General features: G+C 44.1%; 1 protein-coding gene across 1 annotated transcript in view; it reads left to right on the forward strand.

Moving 5' to 3' along the window:
• PAH (phenylalanine hydroxylase) overlaps positions 1-24,324 on the forward strand; it is a 38,379-nt gene extending 14,055 nt beyond the window's left edge. Inside the window, exons 3-13 of the mRNA XM_075491701.1 lie at positions 1,272-1,455; positions 10,071-10,159; positions 12,344-12,411; positions 15,217-15,413; positions 15,771-15,906; positions 17,217-17,286; positions 18,887-18,943; positions 19,964-20,059; positions 20,410-20,543; positions 23,550-23,665; positions 24,281-24,324. Coding sequence (XP_075347816.1) covers positions 1,272-1,455; positions 10,071-10,159; positions 12,344-12,411; positions 15,217-15,413; positions 15,771-15,906; positions 17,217-17,286; positions 18,887-18,943; positions 19,964-20,059; positions 20,410-20,543; positions 23,550-23,665; positions 24,281-24,324 — 1,191 coding nt within the window. The remainder of the gene's footprint in view (positions 1-1,271; positions 1,456-10,070; positions 10,160-12,343; positions 12,412-15,216; positions 15,414-15,770; positions 15,907-17,216; positions 17,287-18,886; positions 18,944-19,963; positions 20,060-20,409; positions 20,544-23,549; positions 23,666-24,280) is intronic.
• Positions 24,325-26,436: the final 2,112 nt, after the last annotated feature.

A 26,436-nucleotide genomic window follows, 5' to 3' on the forward strand; every position in this document is an offset into this window, starting at 1 on the left:
GTGACAGAAGCCCAGACTTGGCCTGGGCATGCCGTGGCTGCAGCTCCAGTGTGAGCCTGACAGGAAGGTCAGGTGGTAAAGTCGGCACCGACTGAAATCTGTTTAAAAGGTTTCTCTCAAAAAAAAAGAAAGTAATATTTTCATATTCAAATTACAGTGCTCAGGAGAACATTTGAGTTCAGCTAAACTGAGGTAGATTTACCTGGACTTGTGTTTAAGTGACTGGAAAAATAGGATTTTTAGCTACTTGTTGTTTTATGCATTGACTTGGTGGCACGTCTGAGGTCAGGTACCCACTGGCCGTAGTCATCAAGACTATAGTTGCCAATGATCCCTTTCTTCAGAGCTAGGAGGCACTGCTGCTGGTCAGTGAAGATATTTGGTGAGATGGAATTTGAATTTCCGTGCTAAAGAAAAGACTTCTTTGCTGTGAGAGTGACCAGACTCTGGAGCAGGTTGCCCAGAGAGGTTGTGGAGTCTCCATCTGCGGAGATACTCAAAACCCGACTGGACACAGTCCTGAGCAATCTGCTCTAGCAGACCCCGCCTGAGCAGACTGTTGGACTAGGTGATCTCCAGAGGCTCCATCCAACCTCAGCAACTCTGTGATTCTGTGATTACTTCGTGATTCTGTGATTTAAAACACCCATGTTTTTATTTGCACAAACCTGGGCTACCTTTTTGGTGTAGATCCATGCTTTCCATTGGATCTCTGCCCAACACCTGCTCACAGCCCTGGAAACCGTGCAGGTGGCTTTGCAGGTGACTGTGCAGTGGCTTGCCAGAAGCTTATCTCACAGGGTGCCCAGCTGCTTGCTTTTCCAACCTCCTTTCAAGATGCTCATAAATACAGCATTCTCTTTCCCCTGAGAGGGTTCTCTACAGGTGGAACACCTACTTCCCATGTTGATCCTGGGGAAATGTTCTTGTCCACACAGACAAGCTACCATTATGTACTTGCAGTACTGGAGTCACCACTTACAATACAAAGCCTGTTTATAACTTGTATCCTGCTTCCACCTTTCCCAAAGATTTATGTAGGGCATAATCTTTATGCTGGTGCTCTGCACAAGGGTGAATCCCACATCCTTCTCATGCTTCCTTTTTGTCTCTCTCCCTGTTGTGAAAGTCTTCAGTCCAGTGGCCACCAGAAGCAAGTCTCTACTTTTGAGTTATTTGGACTGTATACTATGGGTTGTTGACTAACACATGAATTTTAGCTATATTTCTTCCCCCAAACCCTGTGTGACCAAAATCACTCTTTCTCATAGGAAAAAGGTATAAACCTGACCCACATAGAGTCTCGACCTTCCCGTCTCAACAAAGATGAGTATGAATTCTTCATTAACTTGGAAGGCAAGAATGTCCCAGCGCTGGACAAGATCATCAAGTCCTTGAGAAATGATATTGGAGCAACAGTCCATGAGCTTTCACGAACAAAGAAGAAGGACACTGGTAAGGATACACTGACAAGGATAATATTGACAAGGAATATTTATGTCACTTACTTAAATGACTTCTTTCTCCTGTAGCAAAGGAGTTCCTCTTGGATCTGTATGGCTGCATTTCCCTCCCTCTGCTATTTTGCCTATGTTGTAAGCTTTTTCATATGAAGATTTTTCTCTCAGTGTAAACTGCCATGCTCCATCTTTTGCCATGCTTCTGACTAGATCTCCTGGGAACTGGTGTTATGGTGTTATGTTGTCATCTGTCTGGTTGGTTGGCAGCGCTCACATTCTCTTAAAGACAGCCTTGTTGCAGTAGCTTGTTACACTACCTGCAGAAGTTAAAAGGAATCAAAGGATGATTGCAGTTACAGGCTAAGGGCTCAACTTGTAAATCCCTAAGCAATGGTGCAGGAAGTTGTAGGTACATCTATTTTCTGCTCTCGGTCTCCGCCCTGTTTTAAAACACAGCTTTTGGTAAGTCATGCAGCGTGGCAACTTTTGTTCTTGACACACACCTGTAATGTGAAGGAATAACAGGGGTGCAGGTGGGACACAAACTGCCATGTTTAATGCAGATACGTTAGCTTATCAAGCCCAACGACATATCCCCTGAATCTCTGACTACCACCCCATAGCTTTTGGACCACTGTGCACTGAAAGCCACTGCAGGGCCTGTACACTTTTAGCCTTTTCCTATGTTCTCCGCCCACATGAGAACTTAGAGGAAGAGAGACAACAAGGATCTCCATGTGGGATGCACTACTCTGCCTAGTTACTGTCTGCCCTGAGTCAAAAATCCCACATAAACTCAATCACAATTTAAAAGTTCCAGCAAAATCTGCAGGTGCATGCGTAGTCTCAGCTTGTAGATGGTAGATCAATTCCCCTGAGAAAGCCAGGCCTTGATCTGCCTCCTTTTCCCTCTCACCCCATCCCCATAATAAATCTGTGCCTGTCCACTAGCCAGCAGAGTCAAGCCTCTACAGTGCCATTTTGTGGAAAAATGTCACCTACTGAAGAATGCCTTTCGCCTTCTTAAGGAAGGATGGCTCCCTGGAGTCCCAAGGGAGGTCACCAAGAGGGTGTCCTGGAGACAACTACAATGCCTGTGCATTGTGTGTCCCAGCTGAGGGACTGTCCTATCTTGAACACTTCTCCCAGAGGGCACTCAGGTGAAAAGAAGCTGGTTTTTAACTTTTAAATGATACTCAGACCCTGTGAAACCAGTCAGACTTTGTCGTCTTGTACAGTGAGTCCATTCAGAGTCTGTCCATACAGAGCCAGCACTGACAGGTGAGTACATTACAAATATGATATGGCATCTTAAAAACAGGTGTAAAATTTAAAATCAGAATACGGGGATGAAAGTCCTGCAAGGGGTTATGTGGTCTGTCCCCTGGCAAAAGGCAGGACTAGCTAAACCACCGTCTGTCCTGAGTGGTGGACGTTTCCTCGGCTCCATGGCTCTGCACTGTGGGGCTGCCCTGCTCTGACCCAGTCTCACTTGCTGCACTGATAGCTGATGACTTCTCCTCCTGCCTGCCTTTGACACTGGGAACTAAAGATATTCTTCCTCTTTAGGCCAGCCTTTTTGGTGTCTGGTGATATATCCTGCCCAACCTCAGCCTTCTCTTCTCAGGGCACCTGGTTTCTGGCCTTGTGGACAGTCTTGTTGCTCTTTTCTGGAGTGTCTCCAATAGAGTAGATAAAACCTAGGTGTAACTATGGGCTATAAGGATACTATTGCTCTGGTGAGCAATTAATTAGCTATTTATTAAACCAGTTGTTCCTCATTTGCTGACTCTTTATAAACTTTATTCAATGGATCCTTCGCACAAAGACCAGCTGCCTTCCAGGTTCTCCTTATTCAGGTAGGAACTGCTGGTAAAGGGCAGCATAACAAAACAAAAAGTGCCGGTGAAGTGCTGTCGCAGTGCCTTCCCCCTTGCCAAATATCTCTGGGACCTCACATCAACCTGGCACAAACCTTGTGGTGTAGTAGATGTGCCGAGAGCCTGGCACCAAGCAGTGGGATCCTCATGGGGCAGGAGGAGGAATTGCCCTCCTGCGTTCCTGGGCTGGCATGCCCCTTTGAACACCTGGATTTACTTTCTGATTTTGGTCTCCTGGACTCTGGCTGCTGCTGCTGCAGCCCCATCCTTGTGGGACCCTTGCATCTCTGGGCTGAGATGAGAGAAGGGGAGGAAAAGTCCCCTGGGGTGACCATCCCCCCTGCTCCCTGCTGTCCCTCACACAGGTACATGTGAGTCCAACACCATCCATCCGCCTCTCCACTTTTTGGGCCTGTGGATGCCCCTCACTCCTGTTATTGAAACTGGGGAGGCTCTGCCACCCACTTTGGTGGGAGCAGGAATAACTCTCTGTTCCTGGAAGAAATCCCAGGGAGGTCACTTGTAATTCTGCCTTCAGAAGGAAATAAGGAAAGATTTTGTGAGTTGTCCATGCTCCTAATTGTCAGAGATTTTTGCTGGAGTTGACGCTGCTCAGTACAGTGGTGGCTGCCCAGCATCCAGTCTGAGACATAATTAAATGCCTCTTCAGATAACAGATGTGATTTTAATAGGATTTCAGACTTTAAATACTTTAGGTCTGGATCTTCCTCTTCTTTCCTAGGAACAACATGAAAGGCCATTAATACCTTCTTGAGATCAGCACTGGTAATCCTTTTACCATTTCCTTTGTGTCCTACCCATGACATTACATTTGAAGATGAAAAAGAAGAAAGCAGATACTCTTTGGAGTCAGTTCTCTCCATTCATGAGATGGAGGGACAAAAGGTTGATTAGGTGATTTATGATCACGTCAAATCAAAGACGTTCTTTTTGGGGGGCTTTTTTATTTCCAGAAGAAAGCTACAGGGCCTAGCAGGGCTTGCCATTACTTCTGTTTTTCTAATTATTACTAAGATGTTAATAATAAACTTTATTAAATAATAAAGTTTTGTATAAGCATAGACCAGAGTTGGATAGAGATACAGCTCTAAGTATCAGCCAAGAAAGGCTTGTGAGTGAAATTCTGACCTCACAGAAGTCAAAACTCCCATGGTCAGCTGTAGGATTAGGATTTCACTGCATGTTACTGTGTTGATCAAAGGATTTTTTGAGCTAGATTATCCTGTCAGTGCTGCAGAAAGGGACTTGAGCCCCTTCTGTCTGAGAGGATAACTTGTGTTTGTTTGTTAGTTTCAGTAATTCAGAAATAGTATAAAGTGGAAGCAATTTATTGCCAAGGAAAGAGAGGAAGATTGATATTTCTTTTTGCCCTTTCCCTTTTTCTTTTCTGTTGTTTTTTTTTTTTTTCAATTTCAACTTCTCTTATGAGTAGTAAGGGTCCAGTCAAACTGAAATCCCCAAAGAGACATATTTTGAAACGTCAAACAAGGCCTGCTTAGGGTATGAACTGTGAGTGGCAAATTCTGGGCTGAGGCAGCTACAAGGGCAGAGCCCTGGCAAATCTGGTCATAATCCACAGATGTGATTTTGTGATTTTTTTTTTCCTAAAACACAGAATGAGAGCAATAGGCCTCCAGGGAGCACAATCTCAGGAATATGGTTTATGGGGACATTGTCACACTCTTCTCAGTTGGCAGGTAAAGGCTAGGAAGTCTTTCTCCTGAAGGTAGTCCGAGCTTCCATGGGACTGATTCTTTCATTGCTGCCTGAAAATGCTCTCAGCCCTTCTTTGCTAAGGCTTCACTTTGATCATGTTCATGACTTGAGCAAAAAATCCCTATTTTACTCAGTTTCCTATAGGAAGCACACAGTGCCATTCTTGGGACAGTGTTCTGTGGGCAGTCAGAAAAAAATTTCTTGCCTTGCCCTTCTGTATAGTTCAGCATTAAACACATGTGTATGTGCTTTATTGGGCAAGGCATAAATGAACAGTGCTTTTTTTTGGTCTGAGCACTCTGTTTTTAGGGTCTTTCCTCTCTTCAACACAAAATGTAATTTTGGTTTCCCATTTACACACCAAAATAGTTACAAATACCAGGTTTTGATCAACAGTGTAATTTTAGCTGAGAGCAGGCCAGCAAAATGCTCTAAATCTAAAGGTAGTTTTAGAGCTTCGGAGGAGATGGGCTAGCAGTCACTGGGCCAAAAGCCCTTTGTAGAGATGGAAAGATTTGTTGTGAAAACACAGTGCATCTCTTCATGGCTCTTTTTGGAAACAAGCTGGGTATCTGCAGACCACTCAGAGCCCATGAATAAAAATAATTAAATATTATTCTGTTGCAACATTAGGGAAATGCAGACAATTTATTGCATTTTTGAGACAGGCTGGAGGCTGAGGTTCTGTAGGGGCCTTGTTTGCTAAACCCTGAGGCTGGCCAAAGCATTTGGGACTGTTTAAAAAAGGGCTAAACCTGGGCCTTGAACTGCTATAAATTGCATAGACCTGTCTTTGACCCTCCTCACAATGGCCCGAATGGAGGAGTTCTGCAGAAGTCCTCGCTGCCCCTGCTTTGCTGCCCCTCATATAAATGGCTTATTAGCATTCTGCTAAGCATTTGACCCCATGGTAATTTGGTCACCACTTGGGTGTCCAGCATGAACCCATAAATGCTGCTGTTTCACTTACAGACAAATCAATATTTATTACTGATCAGCCCACGTTTGCTCCTCAGACCTTCACAGAGGCCCAGTGTTGCAACAGCTTGCCCTGGCAATTCATTAATGGCTGTGCAGACAGACAGCTAGTCTGGTGAACGGGGCTGGAGGAGGATGTCACAAACAAAATATGGGATAGATTCAGCCAGGGGGTAATTTGATTTGATCTTTTAAATAGTTGCTGGGAGGGCTGGGGACAGCCTCCTGGCACACCACAGCTAGGCAGAAGACCCAGTAGCCCTTTTGCACCCTGGTCCCTGATGCGAGCGAGGGCTGTAAGACTTGGTGCAGTGCCTGCCCTGGGGCTGTGCTTAGTGCCTTTGATTCTTGTTTCCACAAGAGCTGAGAAGGCTCAGGACTTTCCAGGACCTGACTTAACATCAACTATGATGGTGCAAATAGCACTAAGCATCCTCAGGATTTCCCTTTCACAGCCTGCCCCTGTCATGCAGCTCTGCAAGCTCAGAGCTGCTCTCTCTGAGCTACCGCTGGTGTCTGGGGGGACCTGGGTGAAGGGTAGAGATCTGCTGAAAATAGGTCAGGTACCTATAGGGGCTGCATGCCTAAAAGATAAGGTACTGCTCCTATGTAGGGGAAAAACAAGCCACCCATCTCCGTGCCTGGGACTGGTATCACATCAGCCCAGGGCTCAGTCTGTCCCAGAGTTTTTCATGAGCTCTGCACCAAGTACTTTGGGGATCTTGAGAATAAGATATATTTAATGAAAGTAAGTCACTATTATATATCTGTTTATCCCTTCTTGAAGTTGCAATGATTCAAACCCTGCCCACCTAGACCTTTCTGATTCAGGGCAGCAAAACCCTACAGACATCGCTGCTGAAATCCACTTCAGCCCCGAGCAGTCTGTCTGCACATTCTGGACCCTTCAGGTCATGGCGGATCCGTGAGAACAGCGGTTATTCACTCTGACACTGACAAATCCTTTGCTGTGGGGCTGCCAGACAGCTTTTTTTCTAGTGCCTAATCCCGAAACATTTATCAGTGTGCCTCACCCCAACATGATAGTGGGGAGTCTGAAGCACAAATCAGTCAAGTGATTCCCCACCATCACACAAAGCTCAGTGGCAGAGGTAGGAGATAAACCCTGTGCCTGGCTGCCCATATAGAAAATAGGGGCAGGATGGCTGGGTGTGCTCACCCTTCACATGGTGTAAGTGAGTAGTGACTCCTCTCTAGGACTCCAGCACACCTTTTTCTCCTTACCTCCTCCTACCGGTTTAACTCAAGGGGCTGGAGGTGCAGGAAGGCTGCTAACAGCAAGGTGAGAGAGTATTTCTGGAGAAACTGGAGAGCTAGCGGTACACCCAGCAAATAAAGTCCTTTTGGGACGATCTTCCTGGGACTGCTGCTGCCATCTAGTGACTTGTTCAGGTCTGGTTTTTAGGGCAAAGCAGAAGGGTGTGCAGCTCGGAAAGGGGGGGACCAAAACCCACTTCTGCTGGGCGGAAGAAGGAGAGGCAGAGCCGGGAGCACTGCCGAGCCGCCGGGACGGGTCTCTGCAGCCCAGGGAGCCCGGGCAGCCCGGGACCTCCCCCGACTGGCAGCCACCAGCCGCCTGCTTTGCCTGGCCCGCCTGAAAGAAATCCGAGGGCGCCCAGCGGGAGCGCTGGATGGAGCCAGGCTGCTGGTGGGACAGCAGGTCAGGGGGAGCGAGCACTCTGTGTGGGGCTGAGCCGTCGTCGCCCAAAGTGTGCCCTGTAAATCTGCTGTTGTTGCACCGGCCCCTCTGTGCAGGTGCCTCGCAGAAACCCAGCGCCACAAGTGCCCTCCGTGTTAGGCTCAGCAGAAAGCAAGGCTGAATAGTCCTGGAAACAGAGTGATCCTCTTATCCCGTAGGTGGTCCATCCAGGTCCGGGATGAGCCCCATCAGCCAGGCACTGCAGGGAGCTCATGCAGCAGCTGCCGGATGGGGATCAGGTTGACAGGCACAAACCCCAAAATCAAATGGGGAGGTATGGCTGAGTGGCAGTGCTCCCAGCCGAGCAGAGAGCCACACAGGGGAATGAGCTGGTTTCCACGCACTGACTGAGCAAGCGACACCCATTTGTGCAAGAAGGTCACTAAATGAACTGCAATGTTTTATTGATAGAGAGACTGCTCAGAGCCCCTGGGCTTGGACTAGCAGACCTTTGGGTGATATTAGCCTCAGAGTCCATGGACTTGACTTGTACTCAGTGTGGGGAGCATATAGGACATGACTGAAGGGCCTGAGCATGGGGTACGGCCTTAGATGGAGGTCTTGTGCCCTTTCCTCAGAAAAAAACATGGTAGAACTGGAAGTAGTGCAGAGAGAAGTGATGTGAGTGCACAAAGATAGCCCATGGTTTCTGTGCCTAAAATACACAGGCAAAATCTCAGCCAGGACGATGGATGGTAGATGGAGGACCTGACAGAGAGCTATAAAATCCTAGGTGGCCTGGAGAAGGTGAATAACAACAAATGATTTTTGTATGCAGGAAGTAATTAACATCAAATGAAATAATCAAGTTTAAAACAAAAGGGAGTAATTTTTCCTATCACATGTAAAGAAATGATAGAGCTCAGTGCTGCAGAGTTTGCTGGAGACAGATGTGTACACAGGTTCAAAGAGCAGTTAGTTGTATTTGTGGGAAGTTCATCACAGGCTTTTCAATTCAGGCATGGCTGTAGCCTCTGACTCAGGCAGAAGGGAAGGGAAAAAGTAAAAAGGCAGGCAGCTAGGGTCAAAGGGCCAAAAATGTAAGAATGGGGCAGCAGAACGGAAAGCCAAACACGCCAAACCCAGCAGCACTGGAGGCTCCCAGGATGTCCCCAGCTGCCAGTGGTACCTACTGGTGGTACCTACAGATGCACTTCCCGAAGCGATGACAGGACAAGGGAGAGGAATGGGCCCATGATCCCTGCACTCCCTCCGTTGAGCTTCCCTGTCTCAGTGTTTCAGAGGGCTGGGGTGGCCAAGCCCAGTGGTGGCTGACAAGGATGTCTGTTGCTTGGTATGCAGCCAGATCCTTCTGAAGGAGATGGAAGAGGGGGCTGCAGCCTGGTACAGCCACTGTACATGTGTGCCAGGCCTCTTGCTGGTGAGGGGACATGTGGCAGGGGACTGCCTGGACCACTGGGTGAATACACTCATGGCTCCAGGAAGGAGGGCTGACCTAGGATGACTGCTCCATGTACCTCATGAGCCGCAAAGAGCCTCTCCTCGTAGTGCAATTGCCATGAAGGCATTTGCCTTCCGCTTTCCCCTATCTGAACACATCGCATCTGGAAAGCCCTATGATTCTTCCTTGCTTTCCACCTTATGTCATTCTGTAAAGGGAGGGCCGCATGGGCATTATGTGCTGTGTAGTCGGTGAAGTCCCATTTCACATGCTGGCTGCACCGTAGGCAGTGTATATATTATGTGAGTTACAAGGCAATAGAGAACCAGGCCCAGAATGTTAATTAAATGAATGCATTATTGTATAATGACTACAGTAATACAATGCTAGTCTGAGGTATTAGGGTGCCATTTATCATTTTATTTCAGCATCCTAGCTTAAGTAAGGCCACCAAGTAAGTCTTAGAAAGAGATTTTCAGAGGGTCAAATAATCCTGTATCCTTCTTGCTGTGGGGTTTCTTGCTGTTCCTTTGAAACAGCTGATTCTAGCTACTGTGAAAGGAAGGATGCTCTGGAAAAATTCCTACATTTTGGTAAGCCAAGAAACCAGAATAATAAACAGAAAATCATAAACATTACAAGCCAGCTCTGCACCAAGGGCTAGACATTCCTGATGCTCTGTATTCTTCCAATAGTGCAAAACAGCTACAAATTCAAGATAACTTGCAGGGTTTGCTCTTGCCTCCTACTACAGGGAAAGACCATAGCTGCCCAAATATTTTAGCCCTTTGCATTTGTTTATGTTTATGATGAAAAGATGGAAAGACCAGAAGAAGGCCCCAAACCAAGTAACGAAGCAGCACACCAGTCTCTATTTCTTTTCTGTTTTGCAGTGCCATGGTTCCCAAGGAGTATCCAGGAGCTGGACAGGTTTGCCAATCAGATCCTAAGCTATGGAGCAGAACTGGATGCTGACCATCCTGTAAGAAAAAGAGCTTTATTTTTTTAACGTGTTTCTAGTTATTGGGACAGATGTTTCTCTCATTTACATTTGCTCTGCTTTAAGACAAATCTAGTAGACTAAGTGTCATGTGGTTTAGGACAAGAAGGGTACCACATTTCTAGGGTTAGAATCAGCCCAATCCTTACTATGAAATAAATCAGACCAAAGGGTGCTTTAATTTGAGCAAATACCAGGCGACCTTAAAAGTTATAGAGGTTATCAGAGCACAGAGCCACCACAGGGACACCTCTGGTTTTCCCAAGTGGCTCCGATATGGTGACTTCAGACTCATTTTGTGAATCACTAGCAACAAAAACTTCAGAAGCAGCATATCATAGCCCAGCGATAGGAAAACTCTTTTATTCATCCTTGATCACATAAACACGATTGAGCTTAGTGCCTTGTTATGTGGTTGTTAAATCTGACATGATTCTTGTATGGTGAGACAGAACAAAAGAAAAGGTCTCTGTTTCAAAAAGTTTGTGGTTTAAATGGTAGAGCCAGAAAGTTTTGTTCATTGGCTTAGCTGATAAAAAAAATTTATTCAGTGGTTTTTCAGCTCTTCCAGATACAAGAATACTTTCTGCCTCTATTCCCTCTCCAAGCAAACAACAACTTATTTTCATTTGTCAAAACACACTGAGTTCCATGCAGCGCAACAGAAATTGCTGCTATTAGTTTAATTGAGATAGGGTGATTATAAATAAATTACATGCAGCGCAACAAAAATTGCTGCTATTAGTTTAATTGAGATGGGGTGATTAGTCATTCACTACCTATTGCTTAATTCGAGATGTGTTATGTATCATGTACAATGATTCATGATGTTCAGTGTGGTCATGTGAAAGGCAGACTGAAAGGAGATACAGTGAGTCAATGGCCCCCTTGTGTGTCATATGGGAATAGACCAAGATTGTATTTGAAAAAAGACACCAAAAAAAAAAAAAAGATATTAAAAGGAATGAAGCATCTCTACTCCAGTTCCTAGAATTAGTTAGTGAGCAGTTTGTGCCTTAAAAAGGAAACCCAGCTGCTGGGGTAAATAGGTGTGACAGCACATAGAGTGCAGAAAAAAAAGAAATTAAAGGAGCCTGGGTTTTTAGTAGTAAAGTCATATGTGATTTAATCACAAATGCTATTAACCTATGCTAGGTTAATCTTGGACAGCGCATTTTTTAGGCCATTGGCTGCCCCTTTTTGACTCACACTCTTAGATCTCCACTCTGCTTCAGCTGCATCCTGTACCTGGTTGTGTTTCATGGCCCCTCAGTCCGGTTGTGCCATACACCACTAAGAGATGCATTCATGAACTGCTGCAGTGCCCAGTGAGTTGTTGCTATTTGCCCTGCAGAAGTGTGTCCTAGCTTGGAAGGATGTTTCTCTACTTTAGGTAGTGAAGACACTCCTAGCCCTGAGGAACTTTTAGTCTAAATAGCAGGCACACTAGGATAGGAGAATGGTTATGCTAGATGAAGATTTAGAGATTATATCTCTTATCCCTGGTTCTATTGGTAATTAGCTGCAAAGGTCAAGCTCCCAACCGCAAGGTCTATTAGACATTCTCTGTAGTAATTAAATCCCTTCAAATGGTTGAATTCATAGTGCAAATAGGGCTTTTGGGCCTGCAAAGTGCCTACTGTTCTTCTAACAGTTTGAAAATCAGCACCTTTAAATGTGGTTCATGTTGAAAACCCACCTAAAAAGCCTGACTGAGCTGATGAGTGTGCTTCTAATGCGGTTTGACTCTGCTCCTCTAGACCAGCCCAGCTCTGTGGGGAACTGCAACAAGCTTCATAAGAAACTAGAAGGACCTGGTTATCTGAGTGCTGTTAATGAGGTGTATTGCTCTCACAGAAGCACCTTTGCTGGCACTGTAAAGGAGCATGCTTCCCCTTTTTGTAGCAAGTGTAAATGAGAAAATGAAAGGACTTGGGAGGTAAGAGGTGTTGGGAGGCTGTGGCTGAATGGCTGCTCTGGTGGCCCTGCAGAATGGGAAGGAGTGGTGTCCTTTGTGAGCAGAGCCAGGGAGGACGGAGGCAGCTTCCCCACTCACCCTCCTGCACTTCTTGGACTGCACCAGCCGTGCCCAAGGGCACTTGGTAAGAGGAATGCTGTTCACCACCTGCACTTACACAGGCACTGACCATCGCTGTTTCTCTTTAGGGGTTCAAAGATCCTGTGTACCGGGCCCGGAGGAAGGAGTTTGCAGATATTGCCTACAACTACAGACAGTGAGTGCTCAGTGCGTGGGCAGAAAGCAAGCCCACATCTCCTGCCCTCTCCTAGGGCTCTCACCCTGCTGTCAATCCCTATTTTTCCACAAGCGTCCTCTTGCTGTTGGCTTTTCTCTGCCATGTGTTTAAGTCTTCCTGTTCATGCATTTATCCCCAAATCACAGTAAAACAAAAGTAAATTGTTCCAGGCACACGTTCAGAAGAGAACATCGCCTCCCTTCTTTCCCGACAACACCCCTCTTCCCCAGCTTTGTTGTCTAATTGAGCAGCAGACTCCGTTGCTACTACAAAGATCTGAGCACTGAATAAAGCCGCTTCTGGTATTCTCCCCATTAAATCAGGGCTGGGGGAGGAGTGCCTATAATTTACATTAAAGCAGGAGCTGCATACACTATTAAAATAATGAATAACTTATGGTTCTGATGCTAATCCACCGCCTGATACTCTACTTTTATCATGTCTGACCCAGCTGCAATCAGCAATTTGGGCTCTCATTTCCCAAGAAAAATAAATGGAGATGATAAATTCAGTTAGAACAGGCTTGCTTGATTGCTTTCAGTGATCAGATGTGGAGGAGATAAAATTCTGTTCCCACAGCCACTCACACATTTACATCAGTACTACTGGGCCTGATTCTTGCTGAGACTGGTAAAAATTGTGATTGCAAAGGATAAAGTAACATATGTTGTACATTTAGGGCTCCACTTTGCACAAGACTGTGATGAAAAGATAGTCCCTGAGCCAAAGAGCTAATAATCTAATCACAAAATGAGACAAAATTGGACTGATTGATGGAAAGTGAAAAAAGTCAGGTGGAAAAAGTCAGGAGCCCAGTTTATAGCTAGAAAATTTGGATAAGACTTTGTGGCCAGACGTGGATGGATCTAATGCCCATTTATAGGTATCTCACATATTTACCTTTCCTGCATAATGGATAGCAAATTCTGGTCTCTAGTTTGGAGGCTTTCACCAAATTCTACATAGAAATAAAACAAAAAACATGTTAACCATGCCCTCCCCCCAAGATTCAAACTGAAACCACCTTAGGAAGATGAAACCATTATATTCCAAGATGTAACTAATTAATATTTAGTCTGTTATCCAGATCCTCAGACACATCAGAAACAGAGCCTATACAGACCCGGACCTATGTCCGAAAAGCACCTTTTTTGTGACCTTCTTGGACCTTCCAATTAGGTCTTTCAGTAACAGAGCAGTAAGTAGGGTGTGAAAGCCCATGTCTGGACTTCTGGGGCTCATGGAAAGAAGGCATGTGGTTTTTGAGACTTTGGGTGTTGATTCGGGAAGGCCCAGATGGATCTGTGATGTCTTTGCCCTGGGTGCTACACCAGGCGGACATGCCTTTCAGGGTCTACAGTGGTGAGGAGAGGTCAAGGGGGTGTCTTCAGCATGGGGGGACAGAGACACAGAGAACCAGGCAGGAGGAGAGGGACAACCAAAGTTATCAAGCTTCATATCTGAAAAGGCAAATGTGATTAGCTTGTGAAGGTGCTACCCAGCTACAAAGGTGAGGTGGGTCTGCGGTTGCTTGTTTTGTACTCTTCTTCCCACCATCAGTTTAATCTTCTTCTGTGTCCCTTCTTTTGCACCTATTTTGTCCTCTTTCCTCCTGCTGTTTGCCTCTCTGTTCTGCCTTTTCTCTTTTGCTTTCTCTCCCAATACGTTTACACATTGTTTTTGTTGAATGCTTAATTACCCTGACTTCTTTGCTTTTAGCTTGCCTCTTCCCTCTGCTTTCCTTTGCTTCTGGCCCTGTTGATCCCTGAAATTTTTTAATTGAAATTTGAAAGGTTTTTAAGTCATAGCTTCCCCCTGTAGCCCTGGAAGGTGGTTGAGGATTACTTAGGAGTACCATAGGAACAACAATCCCCCAGCAATCCTCATAATTCAACATGATGTTTAAAGCTCCACAGATCAAGGAGGGCTGATACAGAGAGACAGAAAATGACGGCGCTCCAGAGGAGCTGCCCTGAGGCTCAAGGAAAAAATGAGGGAGTGGGAGATGGTGGGGTGTCATCAAGAGTTTAACAATGGGTCTCTGGGGCTTGGAAAGCTCCAGCATTATTCCAGCAGTGATGTTAACCCTATTAAGTTACTTAAAACCCTTTGATTTTTCAAAGCTGCTGGATTCACCTATGGCCCTATCATTATTGTTAAGGAATTGACTATTCACAGGAGGCCAAACTACATTGCTTGCGATTGTCTTATTCCTGCTAGCTTCAACATGAGCTAAGCACATGGAGGCCTGAGGGTGGGATTTGACTCAAAATTACTCATTACAATTATAAAAAGTCAAACTGGCTGGAGTCTGCATCTGTTACAGCATAAAGCACAGATCAGAATTTCTCTGCCCCTCCAAGAAACAGTTTTCTGGAGCTGATGGCTTCCCTGTTGTAACCAAAACAACTAATGTAATGTGTATTAGAGCAAGAAATAAAACAGCTGCTCCATATTTAGAAATGCAAATAAATTGAAACCAACAGCCAGCAAATATTTTTAGAAGAATATCTTGATAAGACAAATAAGCACAAATTTATTTTTACCACAATAATGCAAGGAGTTTTCTAAAGGCCAGTATCTCAGCTGATGTCAGTAAAGTCCTTCCCAGCCTGTGCCTAGGGGCAGGTGAGGGTCCTTTTGCACCTGCATGTCAGACCAAAGGTATCTCCCCTCCTGCACCAGCAGCTCCTGGCCAGCTCATGTAAAGCTCCTGAGTATGATATTGGTGGCATAGGACATTTTCTCTGTTGCTCCTATGGAGGGTATACATTTTCTTTCCAGTGGCCAACCTATTCCTCGAGTGACCTACACAGAAGAAGAAAAGAAAACATGGGGCACGGTCTTCAGGGAGCTGAAGAGTCTCTATCCAACTCATGCTTGTTATGAACACAACCACGTGTTCCCACTGCTGGAGAAGTACTGTGGCTACCAGGAGGACAACATTCCCCAGCTTGAAGATATTTCAAGATTCTTGCAGAGTAGGTTTGAAGCATATAAAAGAACCAAACCAAATGAAAGGCCTCAGCTGTCAGTGGGGGTGGTGCTTCCAGAGATGGAAAAGCAGTCCCTGCTTTATCACAGGCTTGGGCATCACTTAGCCTGTGTCCCAAGTCCCTCTCTAAAACTTCCAGGGGTACAATGGTACAGAAGCTCAGATACTGTGATTGTGGTACACATGGGTAGAAAATTCCCTGCTATTTCACAGCTAAACTCTGTTTAACATAAGGAGAGCAAAGAAAACAATGAACAAACTTTTTCCCCTGTGAGGAGTCCAGATAAGGACACATCAAGCACACTAGCTGTTTTTAAGATGCCATTTTTTTTTGTCCCTTCAGCCTGCACTGGATTTCGCCTGCGTCCTGTTGCAGGCTTGCTCTCCTCTCGGGATTTCTTGGCTGGGCTGGCGTTCCGAGTATTTCACTCTACGCAGTATATTCGCCATGCGTCCAAACCCATGTACACACCAGAGCCGTAAGTACGGTGGCACAGAAAGCGTGTAAAGTTGCAGCAGACTAACAGTGGGGTCAGCCCAACTGATAATAACCATGTGGGACTCTGGGGCACTCCTGGGAACAGAGCTAATGGAGAGTGGCCAAGCGACTGCTCTCTTCTGAAAACATTTCCGGAAGACTTCCAGTCTTTTTAACAAGCTGCATCCTCTTCTGCAAGTTCTTATGGGACTGATCAGACAGTTTTGCTACTGAAGGCGTGCTTGCTTGGTGGCTGGGAGGCGAGAGAGCAGTGTACAAAGGCATTTAGCTTAGCTATTAGCACCCAAACAGTGGTGTGAAATCTAGTGCAGGAATGACTCAATATGTTGCAAGGAAGCTTCTGGCAGCAATAGAGGAAGCCTAGATCATTGATCCCTTCTCTTTTTCAGTTTTATATTGTAATGTTTCTCTCTGTCCCTGTCTATTGTCCTTTTCCACTTGCCGTTTTCAAAACAGTTTTCTTCCTCTGCTTCATATTGTTGCAATTCTTTCTCCTCTCTCTTACCGTTTCTTTGCTTCCTACTTCTTCACACAACGTCCTTTTTCCCTCCATTTTTCTATCTCTCATTCTTCTGATTTTCCTCCCTGCTTCTCTTCACCCCATTCTCATTGTGCACAAAGCCAGGCTGAAATATCTTTCACAGAATTTGCCCTCTTGGGAGCATCTTATCCCTCTCCTCTTTCCATCTCACCAAATGACTTCTCTGTCTTTGAAAAATCTAGCAGTCCCTAGGTGAGTCCTTCCTCAAACATGCCTGTCCAGCTGCCAACTTCAACTTCTGATGAAAATAGTTCTACCTGAGGAAGGGTGAGCTTCCACCTCTCAGTGGGAGGCTGTGGGCCTGAACATGGACTGGAGTTGAGCTCTTGAGGTGCATATTGACACCATGGTGAATTGTCTTAGTAGCCTGAGCTTCATCTGAAGAGGTTTCTTGTCCTTGAGACTGAAAAGTCCATGTTCCCTTTGGTGGGGTGATTTCTTTCTGGGCTTTCCTGAGCTGGGTGGGCTGTTGAGTGGATGATTTTCTTCCATAAGGAAAAACAAATAATGTATCATCCTTCCTCTGAGGGATGTATGATGACAAAAGCACTGAAAACCCTGGAGTGTGCAAGCCTTTCCATGACAAGAATAATTTTAGAGCAAAATATTTTCCTTTGAGTCTTGAGCATTATTTGCTGGTAGGAGCAAGTGCATGGTACTCCTGACTATGTGCTGACTCTGGGGCATTCATCCTGCATTGATGGACTTTTCCTAAATTAAAGTTATTCAGATGTCATGTTTTCCTGCAGTGATATTTGCCATGAGCTGCTAGGACATGTGCCTCTTTTTGCTGATCCCAGTTTTGCTCAGTTTTCCCAGGTAAGTTGCTCAGTGGTTTTACTATTTTTATAATTGAGCACACCAGAGACTAGGTAACCCAGAGGATGAACCAAGAGCTATGAGGGGTGTGGTGTTTATTAGCATATTATTTGAGTGACTGAGGCTGATTTATTTATTGCTTGAAATCATGACACAAATCACTTAGGTGAACTCATACACCCAAACTCCAAATGTCTGTCTTGTGTGAGTTGTTTTTTTACAGGCAAACCTGTTGTGAAGCTGTCATCGAAAACCTTGTTGTAGATGTTGATCCTTCTGAGCAAAGTTAAATGGCTCATGAGTCAGATGAATTATTGCCCCACCCTGCAGTCCAAATGTTAGGGAAAGTGAAGATTTTTTTTTTGTTTTCTATTGAAGCCACAGAGGAGACTGAGTAAAGTGGGGAACTGTCCCAGCTGCAAGCACGGGAGAAGGCTGGAGAGGAGCTTTCTCTTTGGTAGCGTTAATGTCTCTGGAAAAGAAGCCAAACCTCGGTGAAGGAGTAAACTTTTGTCTGCATCTTACCAGAAAACATGAAAAGACAGAAAGAGAGAATGTCAGAAAGACAAAGAGACAGAGAGACAGGCAGACAGAAAGAGAGAGAAGGAAGGAAGGAAGGAAGGAAGGAAGGAAGGAAGGAAGGAAGGAAGGAAGGAAGGAAGGAAGGAAGGAAGGAAAGAAGGAAGGAAGGAAGGAAGGAAAAGGAAAGACAAGAAGAGAAAGAAAAAGAGAGAGACAAAGAAGGATGGAAAGAAGGATGGAGGACAGAAGGGTAGAAGAACAGAAGGAAGGAAGGAAGGAAGGGAAAATGGACTTGATGTAACATCCTGCTCACAAGACAAAAGTTGACTTGATGTAGTTAGTAAGCATTCAGTATTGCTCTCAGGCTCTGCCCTTTCCCAGAACTGGGGTTTCCTTCAAGATAAGCCCTATTGCACCTTGGTTTATTAGAATTTGACATGGTGATGGCTGCTCCCATGCTCTTGGTGTGGGTGTGTGTGTGGCTCTGATTTTGCACTGCACAGTCCTCACTGGAGCAAACCAAGAAAGGTACCTAGTTATATGCAGTGTTGTGTGGATGTCTTCTGAATCCAGCTATGGCATGTGTCCTGGGAAAGTCTCCGTTAGCTCCTAAGGTACGAATAAGCTCTTTCAAATCGTGCCCTGCCATTCAGGAAAAATAACTCATTCAAGGCTCCAGGAAGACTCCTGTAATCAGGGTCCATCAAAACAAAGAGAAATATTTAAGGTGTGTGGGTGTGACTGATTTACCTCCTTTTGACCATATCATTCTCTTGGGTGTGCATTGTAGACTTTATCAAAAGCCTGTCAAAGCAAGAGAAAATTTTATTTGACCTCAGTGGGCTTTGTACCAGGCACAAAGGATCATGCCTTGTAAACGACATTTGGACAGGACCTTTTGTTCATTTCTGGAGAGATTTCTGGTTTAAAATTGATGTTGCATGATAGCAACATGTCCTGTAAACATTTGTGTGTGGTAGTAAGTGATGGTAACATTTAAAATGTGAGAAACTACATAAGACAAGACAGGAAGAATGTTTGCAATAACAGCTTGAAGAATAATGGTTTATTGTTACAGGAAATTGGACTGGCATCTCTGGGAGCTCCGGATGATTTCATCGAGAAACTCGCTACGGTAATTTAATAAATGAGGGCTCAATTTTCCAAAGCACCCTGTGTTGTCTTAATTCTGCTGCCACTGAAGTCACTGATAGAACTCCCATAGAGTTGAATGGGAACAGAGAGAAGTCCGTGATTGGAAAACCCCACCCTGAAACAGTTGCATTAAAGGAAAATAACTTTGGCACCCCTTATTCAAAGTGACAGTTGTGATTAAACACAGAAGCCCAGACAAGATTTCCTCCAGCACAAACATATTGGGCAAGAACAGATTACATGTTACTACATCCCCATAGGAAATTTCAGGAGGCAGCTTCAGTAGTTGTTCTACCTGCGAGTGCCCCTTCTCTTCCACCCTGCCAGGCAGATAATGTTCTCTGCAGTCAGTGTGGCTCACCTGAATCCTGCTCTGAGACTACTGAGACCCAGAAGTGCAAACTTCAAATAAAAACAAGGATATTCCTGTGAGATTAGTGTCCCCAGTACCAACTTGCCTGGGAAAGGCATTGCACCATCTTTGCTGTTTCTGATAGATGACGTAGTTCTTCTGAGCCAGAGCAGGTATCCCTTCAAAATGACAAACCAAGAAGTCAAGCTAGGCCACACACCATCTTCCTTCAATATTGCACTAACAGCCCATTCCCTCTCCTGCTGCTGCAGCTAGACACCCTCTGTGTGAAACGACACAAAGTTCTATCAACTAAGGTTCAAACTTCAACTGAGTTGGGCAGCCAAAATGAAATTTTACTGCTATAGGTTCATTGTCTCTGCTCAGCTGACAAATATAAGCACAGTAAAACACAACTGTGTTTGTCAGGGAACTGAACTGATTTGCAGGCACATTGAGTCTAGCACTGTGCCCCTTCCAGGTGAAGAATTTCCATCTGTGGGGACATTTATTGTATTTATATAGTTGATATTTGACACATGACAACATTTTAAATAGAAATGTAAACTCCAAATGTATTCAAATCAATGATGTGCACCTGCTCTTTTTGATCAAGGAATCATATGTTTCTGTCAATTTTCTTGCTAGGTTTATTGGTTTACGGTGGAGTTTGGACTATGTAAGGAAGGCGATTCACTCAAGGCGTATGGTGCAGGGCTGCTGTCTTCATTTGGGGAGCTGCAGGTGTGTTCTATAAAACAGCGTTTCAAAGATGTTTATAATTGCTCAAATTTCTCTTCTGAATGTCTTCAGATCCTTATTTTGCTTCATACTTTGTGCACAGAAGTAGCATGAAATGTACTTCATTGAAGAGCTCTAATAAATGTGTCAGTGTATACATAGACAGGGGACTCATACCTGCTTCCTTCCTAGTAAGTGACATGGTCATTGTATTCCACAGATAGGAAAGTTGTTCAGAAAGGAACAACTCTTTCCTGTCTGAAACAGGGTGGCATTCAGTAGCTTTATCTTTCTTTCACAGCAAATTCAAGCACTGTTTAACTGAAATAAATTTCTTATCCTTTTGCTCACAGTATTGTTTGTCAAGTAAGCCTGAGATTCAGCCTCTTGTCCTGGAGAAGACTGCTGTGCAGAAGTACCCTGTTACTGAGTTCCAGCCTGTCTACTATGTTGCTGAAAGTTTTAAAGATGCTAAAGAAAAGCTAAGGTAATCCAGTCATTCCATACAAGATCCAATTTCTTGTTCACTGCCAATACAATGGATCCCATTGCTATAACAAGTCTTGGGTTGACAGTAATGTTTTGAGAGGCATTAGAAAAAGTTGTGCAATGCTTAAAGAGACTAAGCAGTTGTTACACTCAAAATCTTGTTATGGGCAATAAAGGGAACATACCTTATACATGAAGCCAAGAATTTGTGGTTAGTCTAATTAAGAGTTTCATCTGTATAACCAAAATCCAATAAAAAATTATTATTAGTCCAACTGCAATGATACTAACACTTAGGGTCAAAGCTAGCTAATTAATGCAAAAGAAGTCTCTTTAACAACACTATAGTTATAAGTTATTGTACAAAAAATCTCCTAGTATCTACTCCTTTTCCTCTGAAGTTATGCTCACCCTTACACTTTCTTTTGTGTCTTAAGTCAACAGTTTCAGCCTGGCGGCGGGGGGGGTGGAGTTGTCAAGTAATCAGCATCTTGAGGTCTTCAGAGCAGGACTGTGACATTAATGAATGGAGCTTCTTTCTCTCTTTTGTGAGGAGGTGGATGGTGTTGATGCTTCCTTTCTTCCTCCTCAGCCCAAGGTTTCCTCAGGGCCATTTTTATGTTTTCTGACATGCTTTACATCTTGCTCTTTCTACATTGGTCTGCAAATCTATGTTACTCCTGACTTTACAATTTATGTTAAATATTTTTTTCTTTGTCCCTTTTGATTCCTCTAAAACTGTTCTTTTTCTCAGCTCCTAAGTTTGCTTTACTATGAATAACTGACTAGTGGGGAGTTGTTGATAGCCTGGGGACAACCAGCATCATCCTATGCTTGCACCTTTAAGGCCTCTGTTATCACCCCATGCTGGTACTCCTTTATGCTGCATTATTACTTTAGGGTCAGACTTAATTCACTCTGTACAGTATAACTACTTGCTATTCCTGCCTATATAAAAATTATTAACGATAGGCATTATAGCACAGAGTTATTCAGAATTAAGGAAAACCAAAACAAATTAGGTAATAGCTGCATGGTCATTAGACAATTGCTATTACAGCTAAACAAAACTGCAAGCAAGCCTAATAAACCCAGTCCTGAGGCCTGTGTGGTTAGCTTAATACAGCCTCCAGCTTGTTACCAGCAGTGTGTTTACAAGACTACAGGGCTACACAGTAAATCTTTCAGTCATCTGTGACTGAAATACAGATTCAGTTCCAGTTCAACAAGACTTTGAAATAATGGTTCAGGTTCAGTTCTGGTTCTTGAAACAGGAATGGCTCAGTTTGTGTTTGGGGTTCAGCTTGGGTTCCACCTCGGAGCAATATTTCTATTTCTGTTTAAAAAAAACACCACCGTATTTCTGGATGGTAGCCAAGCCAACTGGGAGTTAGCCTTGGTTCACACTCAACAAATTTTTCACTTGGAGATGCCACACAGGGACTTGTCCCAGACCTGCAGTCTCTTCTCTCTCTCTCTCCCATTCACAGATAAACACATACCGAGACCAAAGATATTCTGCTGCCCCAGGCTCCCCAGCTCCAAAGTCTTCCTAGCTACCTCCCCTGCTGCTTCCTCAGTCATCATAAGCCTGTAGCCTCTCCTTCTGCCCTTTTCTCTGTGGTAATACCTGAGAAAGATGGCCTTCTCTTCTGGTTTGTGCTATTAATATCCTGCACAGAGTTTCTATCTTCTCTGTATACTTCTCTAACTGAGTAGCAAGTTCCTTGAGAAAACAGAATATGCTGCCTTACTCTATAAAAACGATCTTGGAGCTTCTTTTAATTGCTTCAATGACCAAATTGGAAAACTGGTTAAACTGAAATAGAGGTCTGGGAGTTGGTTCAGTGCCTGTGTTCGTGGCTTGCACCTGGACATGTGTGTTTGTGTGTAATGGAAAACCTCCCTGAAAAATTATTCTGAGGCTGACCTAAAATAATTCAGCTTAAGGCATTCGTCTTCTAATTAGGATCTTACCTTCACCTGAGATGTAGGAAGACTGTCTTCTAATGTGGATCTCTGCCCTTAGAAAACCTGGACTGATGCCACTAAACATTTTCATCCTAGCCAACATAATTTTTTTCCACTGTCACACTTTGCAGCCTGCTCACACTGAACTCTATTTGAGACAATGGCCTTAGCTGATAGTAATTAGGACTAAACTGAAGGAGCAATGTGGAGCTGGCATCCAGCATATTCCACTGTTCTGGGTGTATGGAATTTACCATGCTGAGTCACAGTCTGTATAGTGGGGCTCCATAATCAACTCCTGCGTGCTTTCCTTCCTCTTTCAGCAGTAACTTCAGTAATCCAAAGCAGATATATAAGCCAGTATCCTGCTGGGGTCTACAAGGAGCCTGGAACAATAGCTCTGACCATCATCCCATTCAAGGTCCTCCTTTCCACAGTTCTGTGGTTATGCAAATTAATGTTTTCCCAAGATACCAAAATCTTAATGTTTCTGCCATGGAATTAACTATTTTGCAGAAGGGAAGGCTGCAAATAAGGGGTGGCAAGAATGCTGCTTCACTCCATTGGCTATCTCCTATCTTTGCAATGACCTGGAAGCCACTACCAACCATACCAGCAGTTAGCACTCTGCTTGCTCCTTGGTATGCCAGGATGGCATAGGTATTTGACCTTACTTTCCCAGAAATTGCAGACTTGGATCAGGATTCCTATATTGTGCATTACTGAAAGGAAAATGAGGTTTTCAAGTTTGGCAAACCCCAGTAGCTACATAGTTGGCCTATACCAAGAGCAGTGTTGCCATGCCAATAGCATAATTAGTCCTGTTTGGAAAAAAACAAAGGTGGTAAGGACAAACGCAGATTCAAGCGTGTCACAGAATGCTGTAGGTCTCAAATCACTCGGCAGGAATTTCAGTTATTTCCTCTCACAGATTTTCTTATTCCCCTCATCAAATGCACACACCGAGGAAAGAGTGAATTACTGGAAAAAGGAGCTTTTCAAGTTTGTATGTGTTTTTGTATTTTTGCCTCAGGAAATTTGCTCAAACGATACCTCGTCCTTTCTCTGTTCGGTACAATCCCTACACCCAGAGGATTGAAGTCCTGGACAATGCAAAACAGCTGAAGAACTTAGCCGACACTATCAATAGTAAGGAACTACAGATTTGTTACCTTGAATTCCTCAAACCTTGGATCAGAAATAGCAACCACAAAGCAGATTTCATCTAGTTGCTTGTAATGCTCTGAGCCTGACCAAGTTCAAGCAGCACACATCTCCTTTCTGGTGCAAAAATTGCTTCCTAATTCTAGCCAAGCTTCAAAATAGCATTTCCCCTTGTCTGTAGTTTGTTACATCTGAAATATCCAGTTTTAGTGGAGGTGCTAGGAAAGGGCAGAGGGCCTTGTGATGGATTCTGATGTGTGGCTCTAGCTGTTCTCGGTGAGGAAGTAAAGGAAAAGCTTGGCTTTAATCACATTTCCTTTTGCCATTCTAGCCTTTTTCCTGATAAGTTTTCCCCCTAACATTGGCTAACCTACTAAAAGCCGGCATCCCTGATCCTGTGATCCATACTTGTATGGCTGATGAAGGCAAAGGGCTGACTCTGCAAACCTTACTCCAGTAAGGCCCTAATAAATGTGTCCAATTTAGTACTTCTTTGTTCATCTTATTCTTTCAGGGAATGGATATAAAGGGTAAACATATACAGGAGTGTTAGAAATGGGCTAGCTGTAGGATTAACTGCTCTGATTCTTTTCTTTGCAGGTGAGATGGGGATCCTTTGCAATGCCCTCCAGAAGATAAAATGAAGATTCGCTGTAACTTGCTAATCGCTGGCTGCTGACTTGAAGCTGCCATGTGGAAATACCAGTCTTCTTCTAGTCTCAGTCTATTATCTTCCTGTGTACTGCATGAATGCTTTTGTTGTATATCTTAATTACTATAGATTAGCGGAGAAAGAGACACCTACAAGTAACCTTTGGCTCTTTTGGCCTTCAAACACTAATCCACTTTTTCTCACTAATGCAAAAATTCACCTTAGTTCTGGGAATCTGAGGAAAGCCTTCGTATCTCTTGTGCCAAAGGTTAGCAGAAGGAAGAGATCTCCACCATGCAGAGCTATAGTCTGCTGCAGCTGTGAGGTTGCATTACCACCCTGGGCCCAGAGACAGGATGGTAATGACCAACAGACTAACCCACCTTGCTTTCTCTCACAGTCATTCTCCCCTCAGTCCCTCACATTTGTGCAAGGTTCGCATGGAGTCCCAAACTCTACACCTTTCAGGGGGTATACATATACTGCTTGGCCCTCTGTACCTCTACTTTTATACACAAGCACCTCAATCCTGATATTTTTTTTTCCTAGAAATGTGATGTTACCATTGATCCAAAGCACAGATGCTAGCAGAAAAGACAGCAAGTATGCTGCAGCCTCATTAACAAAGATTTATTACTGTGTATAAATATACTGTATTTGCACAAGCACCAATCCCAAAAAGGTTTGTGCAAGTCAAGAACGCTGTATGCTGTGATGTGTCATTGGTGTGCAGAGCAGAGTCCATAGGCAAGGCACTGAGACTGCCTATCCAGAGCATGGAGTCTATGGAAGGCTGATGTGTCTACTCTCTGTGGAAGGCTGATGTGTGAAGGCTACCTTGTGTTGTGTGTGTCCTCTGAGAGTGCTTTATTCAGCACTGCTACAAGGTGTCTCCCAACTTTCTGGACTCACAATCCAGGAGGTGGATACCAACACCGTGGAAATGGAGGAGAAGTGGTTCTTACAATGCAGCTGAAGACACCAGAGCCTTCCAACTCCTAACTCACTGTATCTGTGGCTAGAGTCCCCACCAAAGCTATGGAAGACCTGGGTTAGCTGTGTTCCAGTCTGAGTGTATTCAAACTCCAACATGATATCTTTCAAGACAGCTCCTAAGTCATGATACTTTTTGGAGTCTCCTTCCTTCTCCCACTTGAGTTTTAATCTCCCTTTTTGGGTTAAAGCAGTTTTATTCTTCCTGGAGTATAGGTCAGCTGAGGCAGCAAATGGAAGCAAAGCTGAATCCAGATTAACTCAATGGCTCAGCCATGGAGAGAGAAGAGCTTGGCTGTTCAGAAAGCTATTTCTGTATTTTATCCAATAACTTTCACTCAAAGCAGCTAAATGCCCTCCTGGACTGGTCCATATTGTATAATGCCTCCCTGTTGCTCCCTAGTTGAAGGAGAAAGGAGATCAGCACTTGTACGTTGGAACAGAATGGAGCAAAGCAAAGCAGAAGAGTATTTCCAGCTTGAAACAATTCTACATTATGATACTAACATGATTCAGGAGTCACATTTCTGTTAGAAGATCCAAAGATGGAGAGGGATTTGAAAGTCCACGAGTCTCATACCTGCTACTGTACTAATCTTGTATTTATAGTTTGAAAATCAATGGAGCTTTAATGTAAGCCTCATCCTTTAGGAAGATAGAAAGTACAGCTGTTTCCATTATATTTGTGGTGAGTAATAACATTAATCTAAGCATACCAGCTGGAACCCTTTTCAATAGACATACAGTCATGCAAAATGGTATCATTTTGGTGCTTTGAAGTGAGCTTTTTTATCTCTGTATCTATCTTTTGTCTTCCTTTTTTTCTCATGACAATGTCTGTGTAGATCTTTCAGTCCTGTTTGGCATGTATTTTCAGTGTGAAAGTAGCCCATATTTTTCTCTCTTAATGTAATAGGACCCATAAGGTAACTGTGTACCACGAAGAGACAATTTCATCTCAAGGGTGAAGTCTTTCAAACTAGTCCTCAACTTTCCAAGCTCCTCTGCTTCTGGCTGTTGTTATGAGTGACAGTAGCAGTAAATCTATAGTGATATTGAGAACCCAGGATTCATGGTTGTCTTTTATGTGCAAGTGGAATGGTTAAAGAGT

This window comes from Mycteria americana, chromosome 1 (genome assembly GCF_035582795.1).
Source record: "Mycteria americana isolate JAX WOST 10 ecotype Jacksonville Zoo and Gardens chromosome 1, USCA_MyAme_1.0, whole genome shotgun sequence".
Taxonomy (NCBI): Eukaryota; Metazoa; Chordata; class Aves; order Ciconiiformes; family Ciconiidae; genus Mycteria; species Mycteria americana.